Source organism: Vulpes lagopus, chromosome 4 (assembly GCF_018345385.1).
Source record: "Vulpes lagopus strain Blue_001 chromosome 4, ASM1834538v1, whole genome shotgun sequence".
Classification (NCBI taxonomy): Eukaryota; Metazoa; Chordata; class Mammalia; order Carnivora; family Canidae; genus Vulpes; species Vulpes lagopus.
This window is the reverse complement of record NC_054827.1, coordinates 5,642,977-5,655,854: the sequence shown is the minus strand read 5'-3', so window position 1 is coordinate 5,655,854 and position 12,878 is coordinate 5,642,977. Positions and strand designations below refer to the sequence as shown.

At 38.3% G+C, this 12,878-nt stretch overlaps 1 protein-coding gene across 2 annotated transcripts in view; it reads left to right on the top strand.

Moving 5' to 3' along the window:
- GPM6A (glycoprotein M6A) overlaps positions 1-12,878 on the top strand; it is a 333,463-nt gene that overhangs the window by 300,452 nt on the left and 20,133 nt on the right. For both annotated transcript variants that reach the window (XM_041753580.1, XM_041753578.1), the window contains exon 3: positions 7,263-7,419. In XM_041753580.1, coding sequence (XP_041609514.1) covers positions 7,263-7,419 — 157 coding nt within the window. The remainder of the gene's footprint in view (positions 1-7,262; positions 7,420-12,878) is intronic.

Here is a 12,878-nt window from a genome sequence, read left to right as displayed (position 1 = left end):
AAAGGAAGTTTAGACCCCCAATGGAATATCATTAAGCCATGAAAGAGAAGAGAATTCTGTTATGTGTGCTAACATGAATGAATTTTGAGGACGTTATACTAAGTGAAATAAACCAGTTGCAGAGAAGGACAAATATGGCATGATTCCACTTACATGAGGTACCTGAAGTGGTCAAACTCATAGAAACAGAAAGTTTCTGTTTCAACAGAAATGGTGTTGGCCAAGGACAGGGGAGAAGAAACATGAGGAGCTGCTGTTCACGAGGGTTAGAGTTTCAGTTACACAAGATGAACAAGTTCTAGGTACCTGCTGTTAATACTGCGTTGTACACTTAAGAGAGTAGAGCTCATGTCATGTGTTTTTGCCTCCATAAAAACTAATAAAACATGGATATTCTCCATCACAGCTTAAGATTTCAAAACAGCTTCTCAGGTAGTCTCTGAAATTGCTGATGTGTTTTTTATTTTATTTTTATCTTTTACTGAAGTTGAATAGGATCTACATATATATCTAACTCTGAGCTGGAAAATCCACTCACCTCCTCCTCAATAATATGCTGGTTTTAAGTGCTTAGGAAGAAGCAGCCATTGCCCAAGTTTGAGCAATGACATTTGAGAGAGATGATATGCACTAGCAACTTGTCTGCGTTACTGTCAAACTGTATTCTAATAGCCTGTAACATAGTGCATTAGACAATATCCACATTAGTTTAAAATAGTCCTTACAGTTACAGAAATACCAAAGAAGTAAAGAAATAGGGATCCCTGGGTGGCGCAGCGGTTTAGCGCCTGTCTTTGGCCCAGGGCGCGATCCTGGAGACCTGGGATCGAATCCCACATCGGGCTCCCGGTGCATGGAGCCTGCTTCTCCCTCTGCCTGTGTCTCTGCCTCTCTCTCTCTCTCTGTGTGACTATCATAAATAAAAAATTTAAAAAAAAAAAAAAAAGAAGTAAAGAAATAGAGTGATTGTGTGAGTTTCTTGGGTCTGCTGTCGCAAACTTGGTGGCTGAAAACAACAGGGCCTTTTGTCTCACAGTTGGGGAGGCCAGAAGTCTAAAGCCAAGGCTTCAGCAGAGCTGCACTCGCTCCTGAGACCCTAGGGAAGATTCTGTTCTTGCCTCTCCCAGGCTCAATTTGTGCAGGCGTTCCTTGATTTGAGGCCCCATCGCTCAAGTCTCTGCCTTCACTGTACCTTCTTCTTTTCTGAGGGTCTCCCTCAAAACTCCCTGTGCCCATCTCTCATAAAGATACCTGTGACTGTCTGTAGGGCGCACCCGAATATTCCAGGATAAGCTTCTCCTCTCAAGATCTTTAACCTATCACCGTGTTCACCATAGAAGGTAAAATTCATTCTTTGCCATATAAGGTAATAGTTAGAGGTTTCAGGGATTAGGAAGTGAATATATTTGGAAGGAAGCATTTTTTTTTTAAACCTACCATAGTCACCGCTGTTCTTTTTTGCTCTTGAAACAATTGCTACCTCTAAAAACTTTTTCTAATTATGAAAATGTTAGAAGCATCTAGTGATAAATGAACACAGTAAATAAGACTATATAGTTCTTTTTGGAGGCCTTTTAAAAAAATTTTGCATAGGGGATCCCTGGGTGGCGCAGCGGTTTGGCGCCTGCCTTTGGCCCAGGGCGCGATCCTGGAGACCCGGGATTGAATCCCACATCAGGCTCCCGGTGCATGGAGCCTGCTTCTCCCTCCGCCTGTGTCTCTGCCTCTCTCTCTCTCTCTCTCTGTGACTATCATAAATAAATAAAAAATTTTAAAAAAAAAATTTAAAAAACATTTTGCATAGCACTTTATTCATTTTAGGTTTTTATTTAAATTCCAGTTAGTTAACATGCAGTGTAATGTTAATTTTGGGTGTACATATAGGGATTCAACACTTCTATTCTTGGTGCTCATCATGATAAAGGTACTCTTAATCCCCCTCAAAGGTGGTCTTTTAAAAAAAAATCTTATTTATTTATTTATTCATGAGGGACACAGAGAGGCAGAGACATAGGCAGAGGGAGAAGGAGGCTCCCTTGGGGAGCCCGATGTGGGACTCCCTTTTAAGGCAGACACTCAACCACTGAGTCATCCAGGTGCCCCGAAAGGTGGTCTTTTTTTTTAAGAGTTTTAAATTTATTTATTCATGAGAGACACACACAGAGATAGAGAGGCAGAGACACAGGCAGAGGGAGAAGCAGGCTCCATGCAGGGAACCTGACGTGGGACTCAATCCCAGGTCTCCAGGATCAAGCCCTGGGCCGAAGGTGGTGCTAAACCTCTGAGCCACCTGGGCTGCCCTAAAGGTGGTCTTTTTAATAAATGATGTTAGGACAACTAGAAAACCTTTACTTTATTCTTTTTTCTCCTTTTTATTGCTTTGACTTTTGAACTTTTTAACTTTATAAGTAATATGTGAATACCTGGAGTTTTATCCAAGCAAGTCCCTGACATCATATCATGTCACCCCAAAATACTCCAATATGTGTCTGCAGGAGAGGATTTGTAGAAATTAGTATACAAATAATGTTATGATAACACTGGACAAAATCAACAATACCACTTCACTCTTTGATATTGTAACTAATATGAACCTATAAAATAGAGATGCTCCTAATCTCTTCAGCCCTCGAGAAGCATCCATGTCTCAGAGTTTTCAGGTGTTATAGACAGCCATTTTGAAAAAGGTGAAATTAGATCTAATTCTTGCACTACCCAAAGAATAAACACCAAATTTATCAGAAGTCTAAGTGTAATAAAATAGAATGATGCACATGCTAGAAGAAAACATGAGTGAATACCTCTATATCCTCTATAGCCTCTATAATGGCTTATAACTATAACTAAAATTTCAGTATAAAAAAAGAAGACAGATAACTTTGAGTTATCTGTTTGCCATAAGTCAAATCAAAAAGCAGATGGCAAACTAGGAGAAAGTATTAACAACATGTGTTATAGGTAAAACCCAAATATCCCTAATATGCAAAAGTATTTTTAAGATTGAAGTGAAAATAGGACCACAAGTCTTATAGATAAGTGAGCAAAAGACAGGACAGTTCACAAAAAGATAAATGTTGCCCATGATTATATAAAAGGATGTTGTATTTCACTCTAAGATAAATACAGCAAAACTATACCAGTTATCACCCATCAGTTAGCAATAATTCAAAAGCTTGACAGTATACACTTCTGTTGAGGCTGTAAGAGAAATAGAGTCTCATACATCGCTGTTTGGGATGCAGAAATGGTACAACCCTTATGGAGAGGCATTTGGCAGTTTCTAACAAAGCTACATGCCTTGGCTTTCAACTCCATCCTCCTACCCTAAGGATACATTATCAATTCTTTTAATACATTCATGCAAGATTATTCATTGAAGGATTATTTGTAATTGCAAAATGTTGGTAACTGTCTAACTATGCAGGCATAGAATTTGGGGTAAATAAATAATACATATATACACTAGGACTACCTTACAGCTGTTGAAAAGAATGAAGATCTCTGTGAACTGATATGGAGTGATTTTAGAGAATGTTATTGACTGATAAAAGTTAAGTGCAAAAGAGCGTATGTATATGCTACCTTCTAAGTAAAAATGAAAGGAAGACAGGAATATGTATACACACATACACACACGCTTGCCTTTATATAAAAACAACACGAGAAGGATAACATGAAAACAAGAAACAGATTGGAAGGGTTAGGGAAGGTCATGACACTTCTCTGGGAGTATCTTTTTATATAGATTTGATTCCTGGAAGCATGTTAATGTTCTCTACGTTTAGAAACGAAGTTAAGTCAATATGGATGGGATGGGGGACCTAAAACTGAAAAAAACCGAAACAAATAGACCCCCACTGTGTTTCAAATGAATGCCATGAGCACAATGAAGAGAAGAAGAAAAAATTCACTAATCCAAGTAATTTAGAAACAGAGATTTGACTATACACTCCTAGTCTTAGGTGGAGGGGGAGGGGAGTTGCAAACATCCTGAATTCTTTTTAAGTAGGTTTGATTTTTTTGTAATACTTAAGATGAAATAATTGTGAAATAATTTTTAGATTTATTATGAATCGAATAAATGTATGTATGTGTTATTCTTGGGAAATAAGATTCTCACTAAGGAGGAAGGTCATACAAATATAGACTGGAGGAAGGCAGTAAAAAATCCTGTGGATTGGACTTGGAAATATCTATGGAATTGATTATATTTGGAAATACTACTGTGAACTTAAGATTTCTAAAATATGTGCATGTTTGATATGCAGACACATGTGCGTGTGTACATGCATGTGCATATATATATGTAGATACGTGAATGAACATGTTTGTGTAATTGTATATGTGAATGTGTGTGTATAAATGAATGTACTTCCTATCTTGGTACACTGAAAAGACCAAGAGGCAAAGACACCACAGCAGCAATGAGCATCCACATCTTATTCTCCAAGACTACTGCTCATAAGAACCAGGGTTTGGCAAAGAGATGCCTAATTTGAGGGTTGAGGGATGTATATACAAAAGGAGATTTGGTCCTCTTGCCATGTGAGAAAGTAGGGAATACTTTACAAAAAATGATGGACATGTGTCACAAGGATACAGGAGCCAGCATTGGGAATGCCCGCTGACCACCTGTAGATCAATTTGAGCACCAAAATAATTATAGTAGTGGCTTACAAACTTTCATAGAAAAAAGCAGACATCATTAGTCCATATCATTAATAGACAAATAAATAAAAAAAATAAATAACAAGGGGGAGAAGAGAGGGTTCTTGCCTACATCAGGATATCTAGTGCCAAATGATAAATGTCAATGAGTATTACAGTGAGAAAATTAGCATTGTGGGGGCACCTCAGGGGCTCAGTCGGTTAAGCGTCTGCCATCAGCCAGATCATGATCCCAGGGTCATGATCCCAGGGTCCTGGGATCCAGCCCCACATTGGGCTCCCTGTTCAGCAGGAAGTCTGCTTCTCCGTCTGCCTCTACCTGCCGCCCGTACCCCCCACCCCAGCTTGTGCTCTCCCTCTCTTTGTCAAATAAATAAATAAAATAAAATAAAATAAATTAAAATAAAATAAAATAAGAAAAAATGAACATTGTGTTAACACAATAGGAAGACTGGATTAGTCAAGATCCATCAACGACTGCTAACACGAACTGGAAGTTTTAATGAAGAACAGGATGTTTGCACGGTCCTTAAGTGTCTCTTCACAAATCACTTACTAGCTACAAGGGAAACAATAGCAATTGCACAGTACAGAAATTCAACATCATCCGTTGATTCAAATCAGCATCACTACCGAGAGGCAGATGAACCTTTATTGTATTCCAGCCATGAATGAATCATCTGAATCTAATCATGAGGAAAGACCAAACTCAGAATAAAAAGCATTCTAACTAATAAGACGGAAGTAGGATTTACTCCCCAATGGTGTCAATTTCATAAAGACAAAGAGGCTGTGGAAGTGTTCCTGGTTAAAAGAAAGTAAACAGATGTGGCAAATAAATTCAGGACTTACCCCTAGACTGGATCCCATATGGGGAGGTAAGATGCCATAAAGTGCATCCTTAGGTCAGTTCGATGGGTAAAGCTGGAATACAATAATAGATTGGATGCAAGTATTAGATCAATGTTAGATTTCCTGAAGTCAGTAACTATACTGTGGAGGACTTCTCTATGTTCAGATGTAATTATCCAGAGACAGAGAGAACACAAGAAAACAATAAAGTAAATAGGTAAAATATTATGAAATAGGAAAAAGATGTATAGGCTTTCTTCATACTATTCATTTTCTGCAACTTCTTTCATAAATTTGAAATTATTTCTAAATAAACATAAAATACATCATTTTAATGGAGAAGCCCATTGAACCAAATTCTTCAAAGTCCCATCTAGAAGTTGAAATCCTCAGATTCTTTAATGTGCATGATGAACTTACAAATTTATGTCATCTGCCTCATTGCCTTTGACAGGTAAAACTGTGAAATATTTAGATTTTTCAGACAGTGAAAATCACTCACTAAACAATTGCCCTGGTACAATGAAGGTTAGCAGGCTCTTCTTGCTTTTATTTATATCCAACAAATTCACTTATGACATGACATGTATTATTTTAAAGATATTCTCATAGCATCAAGAGTGTCTAAATCTCCATCAACATGATCATGCTTTCTCATCTCTCATTTGTCCCCTTGGAAACAGTCAACAGGGTATCTCGATCATTCATACTCTAATGATGAGAGGAAAGAGAAAAAAAAATCAAACTTGACAATGTAAAATAAAGAGACATTTCTTACAAATGACTATCGAGATTATGAAAATGAAACACTGGCTAAGATATACCTCTTCACGTACTGTGGGTACACAAGTAGTTTTGTTTCTAGAAGTAGCAAAATGGTTCAACCATGTTTTTTCGTTCCAAAGGGCTTTGGGGTTCCCATTTAATATCCAGAATAACAGAAACATCCATCTGCAATTTATAGACAATATATGTATCTCTCCTCCCGCCAAGCCCCTTAACCTTTAAATACATGAGCACTAAATTGTGAGAAAGGAGAGAATACCTTCCCATTCCTACATGATATTATACCCAAACTGGGCTCAGGCCTAGCTCCATGTTTGAATTCTGAATCCATTAGTGGTTCTGCTTAAAAGGCTTGATCTTTCAAAACTATAACTTTTCCTTAAAAACATAACTTTTTTCATCATTGACATCATTATTAGCAAAAAATATTAGTGATTGTTTACAGTAAGCGTGGACTAAAACATAATTACAATCGACTATAATAAGAAAACATACGAGGTTGTTTTATTGAAAATGGATTCATCATGAACTCAGGAGGCTTTATTCTTCTTTTCAAAATCCAGTGGTATATAGATACATCTTTCTATTTGATATTTTGTCATAATTGAAGAAATTATAGGATGATTACCCTATTTATCAAATGGATTTCAGCAAACACCATTAGCAGCATGACCCAGTGATTACCCAGGACTACCTTGGCATGAACCAGGGAAGGGGAGGAAAGAGGAGGAGCAAAGGTGAAGAGCCCCATCAACAAATACCAGAAGGGGGAGGATAAAATATATATGCAAACATTAGGCATAGAAAGCAAAAATGTTTTTAAGTCCAACCCCTATCATGGATGTACATATTCTGTAGCTGTTGTCCCAAAGGAGCCCTGAACACATAAGACTCAATTGCTGCCAATCAGGCATGAAGAGTTATTGCAATAAATTCCTTTGTCTCTTCCCCCCCAGGATTGACATCTTCAAGTATGTGATCTACGGCATCGCAGCTGCATTCTTTGTGTATGGCATTCTGCTGATGGTGGAAGGTTTCTTCACGACCGGTGCCATCAAAGATCTCTATGGGGATTTCAAAATCACCACTTGCGGCAGATGCGTGAGCGCCTGGGTACGTTATTTGTCGATGTTCAGGGTTTAATGTGGGTTTATTCCAATAGCACACAGGTGTCTGTAGTCGTCTGCCAAGAATTAAAGTATTTTTTTTAAAAACAGTGACATTCCCTCCTGTGATGGCGATCTAAAATCTTAAAAATATTATTTTCTAAGTTAAGATTATTCCGTGTGAAAATTCAGCTGCAAGTTCTCAAATCACATACAGCACAGCTAGTTTTTGTTTTAGAGGCAGCAAACCTGGAGTTTGATTCAGGATTTTTTTTCCCCAAAGGGCTTTGGCGTTCCTGCACAATATTTAGAATAACAGAAAGAAATCCATCTGCAATTAGGGACATTATATGTGGCTCTCCTTAAATATATGCCTTTACATTTTACTGTAAATTAGGGGGAGTGATATAATGTAATTTCTCTTTAATATGACATTGGTAAAAATGATACTATTATATTAAATTACATTTTCAATCCTCACTGATTACGGTCCCATTCTAGAACTAATGAAATGCAGACAATGCATCTGTTAAAGCACAAGAGCAATTTAAAAATTAAGAGTAATAGAATTGAAAGTACTTTTATGAAGAATAATGTTCCTATAAAGAAATGTTAGAACTCCCATTATTGGCTAACATGCTTTTCTTAGTTTTCCAATGTTATATAAGAACATCTGTGTGATTACAGCGTATCTTTCATATTAAGTAAGAGGTCTCTAATGAGGAATGATACAGTTTATTTCAACCTTACAGACAAGTTCGAAAATACCTGTGAACCTCCAAACATCTGTGGTTGTTTTACCAGCTTGTAGCGAGTTCTGTCATGCTGCCCAGTGTCCGAGTGATAATCTTCTGAAAAACACTTTGCCCATGTCCTTGTAGTCCTTGTAGTCCTTGTAGTCCTTGTAGTGGTCTCTGGAGGCATTTCTGGTAGGACTCCTTTCTTTGCTGGAATGATGCTTATTGTAATAACTAAGTCTTTAGGATCAGTAATATCAAATTACAGATCTCGAAGAAGTTAAGTCTTTGATCCATTCAAAAAAATAAAATATGACCCTTCCTCGGGCCGGTTGTCAGAGATACCTCAGTGATTTCTCTTTTAAGACAGCAAGCTGTGATTTGAGATTCATTTACATTCTGCAAAGAGAGTACAATGGTTTCCATCACTGATGGGCTTTCTCCTGCACTTGGGACAGTACCGTCCTGATACCACTTGTGCACCTTAGCAGGTCACTCAACTTCTCTAGATCACAGGTTGCTCGTGTGCAGCATGAAGCCCTTATTAGATCATCCCTAAAGCTCATTCCAGCTTAGAGAGTCTGTGCTTCTAAAGCACTACGGAAATAATAAAGGGGATCCCTGGGTGGCTGGGTGGTTTAGCACCACCTTCAGCCCAGGGCGTGATCCTGGAGTCCCAAGATCGAGTCCCGCATCAGGCTCCCTGCATGGAGCCTACTTCTCCCTCTGCCTGTGTCTCTGCCTCTCTCACTGTGTCTCTCACGAATAAATGAATAAAATCTTAAAAAAAATGAATAATAGAGAAAAAGAATCTCTCACGAAGTACATTTTCATCATCGGAGAGCCCGCGTTTGCCAGAAGAGTGCTGTTGATGATGCTCTCCCATTGAGAATTGTAAAATCACTGCATAGGATTGGATGCAGAAGCACAAAATCATGGAAGGAAACACACATCCACATACAGTTAAGAATTGTCTCCTTACCATGCAAACAACCCAAAGATATATCAAATGAGAATGTTTAAAGCAAAAACATGAGCCACCTTGTTTTTTTTTTCTATAAGAGTAACAAGTGTTCATCCGTCCCCCCCAGCAGACCAGAAGGGTGGCAGCAGCTGCATGGGCTCCTCCAGAGGTGGTGCAGGAGGGAGTCAGCCCCCCGAGACACCCCACCCACTCCTTTAGCACCCCCTTTGCTGCCTGGGGACGAGCAGAGCTCTACAGAAGCAGGGGCTTTGTGCTTGTGCATCTGCAGAGCTCTGCCTTGCCACCGCCTGCATCGAGAGGCCCAGCTCCCCCACCCACAGGTCCTGCAACCCTCTCCCCGCACGACACACCTGACTTGCTTGTCCTGCGGGTTTGTGGTCAGAGCAAACAGGTCACCCTCTCCTGCTACTCCTCTTCTCTTGTTCCCTATTCCCACTCTGCTTTTTTTTCCCCATTTATAGGTAGATTACACCTGATGGTCTACTCTTCAGGTCTTCCTTTGCATTAAAAATGTCCTCTTGATGCTACAGCAATGCATTCCTTGGAATACTGAATAATATTAAAGGGTAGGATAGTTGTGGGTTTTTTGTTGTTGTTGTTGTTGTTGTTGTTGTTGTTTTGTTTTGTAACAACCATAAGTGAAAAGTTTCCAGAATTAGGAGTAAAAGAAACTTGTTATTCCATCCCCGTTTCTCTGTGTTGCATACAAAGTAAAATGGTTACTAATTGAATCTACATCAGCACAAATGCAGTTAATTTTCAAGCTGCATTCTATTATTGAATAGAGGATGCTAATCAATACTCTCTTTTCTTAATGAATGCTCTGGAAAGCATAACTTGATCTGCATTGTGAGTCTCCTCTCTTGTATCAAGACCAATTCAAGTTCATTTCAAAATGTTAAATGCTATCATTCAAGACCCTGAATGTGAGACACATAAATGACATAAAAGCACAGTATTAACCTTTGTATTATGGTGCCATGTGAAAAGTCATTAAAATACTCTAAGTAACAAAATCCATTTAAGTTAAATATTAAATGGCACCGAGTTCAAGCCAACACGTTATTTGATACATTAAACATGCACTTAATAAGCTTAATGAATATAGAAATACTTATTTTCTTTGAATTTATTCTCCATTAAATATTAAATATATATATGTATATATATTTATTCAGTTGCTACTGGAGAGGCATTCCATGTCTCACATTTTGAAATCTGAAAGTATGTGTTGTGCCATCACTAACCCTTGTCATTTCTAAAAATTTCCTAATTACCATTATGACACCAAAGTGGAGCTCAGAGTCTGTCTATGCTTGTCCTGACACTTCAGATTTTTAAGCCCACCAATTTTGAAGTATTAGAATTCTTAAATGTATTACTCACTATGGAAATTAATACGTTTATTTTTCTTAAATCTATCTGCTCTAAGAGTCAAATAAAACAAGACAGTCTCTAGAAAGTGTGTGTATTCCTTTGTGAGGACTGCTGTATCAAAGTGACCATGATGAACGGCTTAAACAGTGGAAATTTATTGTCTCATGTTTCTGGAGGCCAGAAGTCCCAGGTCAGGGTGTTGGGAGGGTTGGTTCCGCCTAAGGCCACACAGGACAGTCTGTTTCTCTAGCCTTGGTCTGTTACTGGTCATCTTTGGTGTCCCACACTGATTAATCATTGCCCTCATCTTCGCAGGGCGCCCTCCCTGCATGCATGTCTACACTCAGCTTTCCCTGCCTATGGGACGGACACCTGTTAGATTGGATCAGGGCCCACCCTAATAACCTCATTTTTAACTTTCTTACCTCCTGTAAAAACACTGTGTCCAAATAAGCTTACATCACGAGGTATTGGGGGTCAAGACTTCATCGTACGAATTTTGTAGAAAAATGACATTCAATTCACAGCAGTGTGCCGCATATAATGCTTAAAGCAACAAAATTTGGGAGTTGCTATTGTTAATCTCATTTTACCGATGAAGAAATGTATTCTGTTTATTTACTTTCAAATACTTGTCCTGTTAGACTCGGATGCTTATAGATTTCCCCACAGCACTTTAGACTCGTGTCTGTAAGACATACTCTATATGATTCCCTTTAAATCTATTCAGTGTCATAACTCATAGTTCATTTTCATAGCTTGAGGTCAAGCTTTAATAATAAGTGCAGTAATGATAATAGGAAATGTTTGTTAGGTGCTTATAAATGCCAGTTGCTGTGCGAGGCACTTTACAGAACACTGAGGCATTTAATGCTCCAGACAACTGTGTGAAGTAGTGACGTGCATCACTCTCATTTCACAGCTGAGGAAGCCACCACCTGAAGATAAGTGACTCGTCCAGCACGGAGCCCTGATCAGGGCTGATCAGGATTTGCCTTGTCATTCTTTGGTGCATTTGGGCTAATTTAATGGGATAATGATCTGGTTGGGAGGGACTTTTGTAACCCATGAGTGAAACTCTGTTTTAGAGAGATCATTCATTGATCATTGAAAGTCCTTCATTGCAGAAATGTCCTCATTTTAACCTTTGCTTTTATCCGTGATCATGGATTATCTCTTTTTTACAATACAAGGATGCCCTGTGAAACCCAGAAGAATCCCGTACTGTGAGATACTTTTCTGTTTTGATACCTGCCTATCAGTAGTCTTAGGGTAACTTTCTAAGTAAAGTTGTCATCAAGGAACTCTTCATTCTGGTCTCTCTCTAAAACAGAGCGTCTTCTGAAATTAAATTTTAAAAAGACAATGTTTTTGATCCAAGACTGCCAAGCCAAAGTTCGTACAATGAAGCCTATGCTCTCTAGGATACATCTAATGTGGAACAGGCGATGTCATTTTTTTAGATTATAACACTACACTGTCACACTGGTTTCTCAGTACACAGTGAGGGGCAGGGGAGGGAGGGGATACATACGTTGCTTTCAGACATAGTAATATCTGGAAATAATGTGTTAAAAAGCATTGCATTGTGGAGGAAGGAACCAGGATTTTATCTGCCATATGTATCCAAAGCCAGTCCCACACATGGTTTCAGACCCAAACTGAACACTGGGACAATAAACCAGTCTCAACCTGAAACCTGACTCTTTTGGATATTACTGATGCTAGCACAACAATTACAGGGAAAAAAAAAGTCTCATTCTTTCCAGGTTTTGAACATAAAAGTTGACATAAACTTCCAGTTAGCCTCAAAAAATGACCTACAAAACAAGAATGCCTGTTGTAAAATGTAAGGCTTCTCATGATAGATTTTCAAATTCAAGAGACTTCTTGCCCCTGGAAATGGAATAATTTTTTTAAATTGGTTCAACTGATGTTATTGTGCCAAATATTTCCATACACGTAGTACTTATCATTTAAATAGACCACTAGGTTAGAGATGAAATAATAATCATGGGTTACAAGTGGACGTTTAAAATATTGTTTGGTTAATGGACACATCTCTTTTCCGACCAAGAGTTTTGTGCCCGCTATGCTGGGAATAATAATCTTGATGCAGAAGATATTTGTTTTATATTTGCTTTTTTTTAAGGTGTTATTTATGTATTTGAGAAAAAGCAGAGGGAGAGAAATAAAATAAAATAAATAAAATAAATAAAATAAAATAAAATAAAATAAAAAGCAGAGGGAGAGGGAGAAGCAAGCTCCCTTCTGAGCCGAAGGCAGACACTTCACCGACTGAGCCCCCCAGGCACCCCGTTGTTTATATTTGCTTTTAGAATAAAAGCAAGAGTGTCTATTTTATGA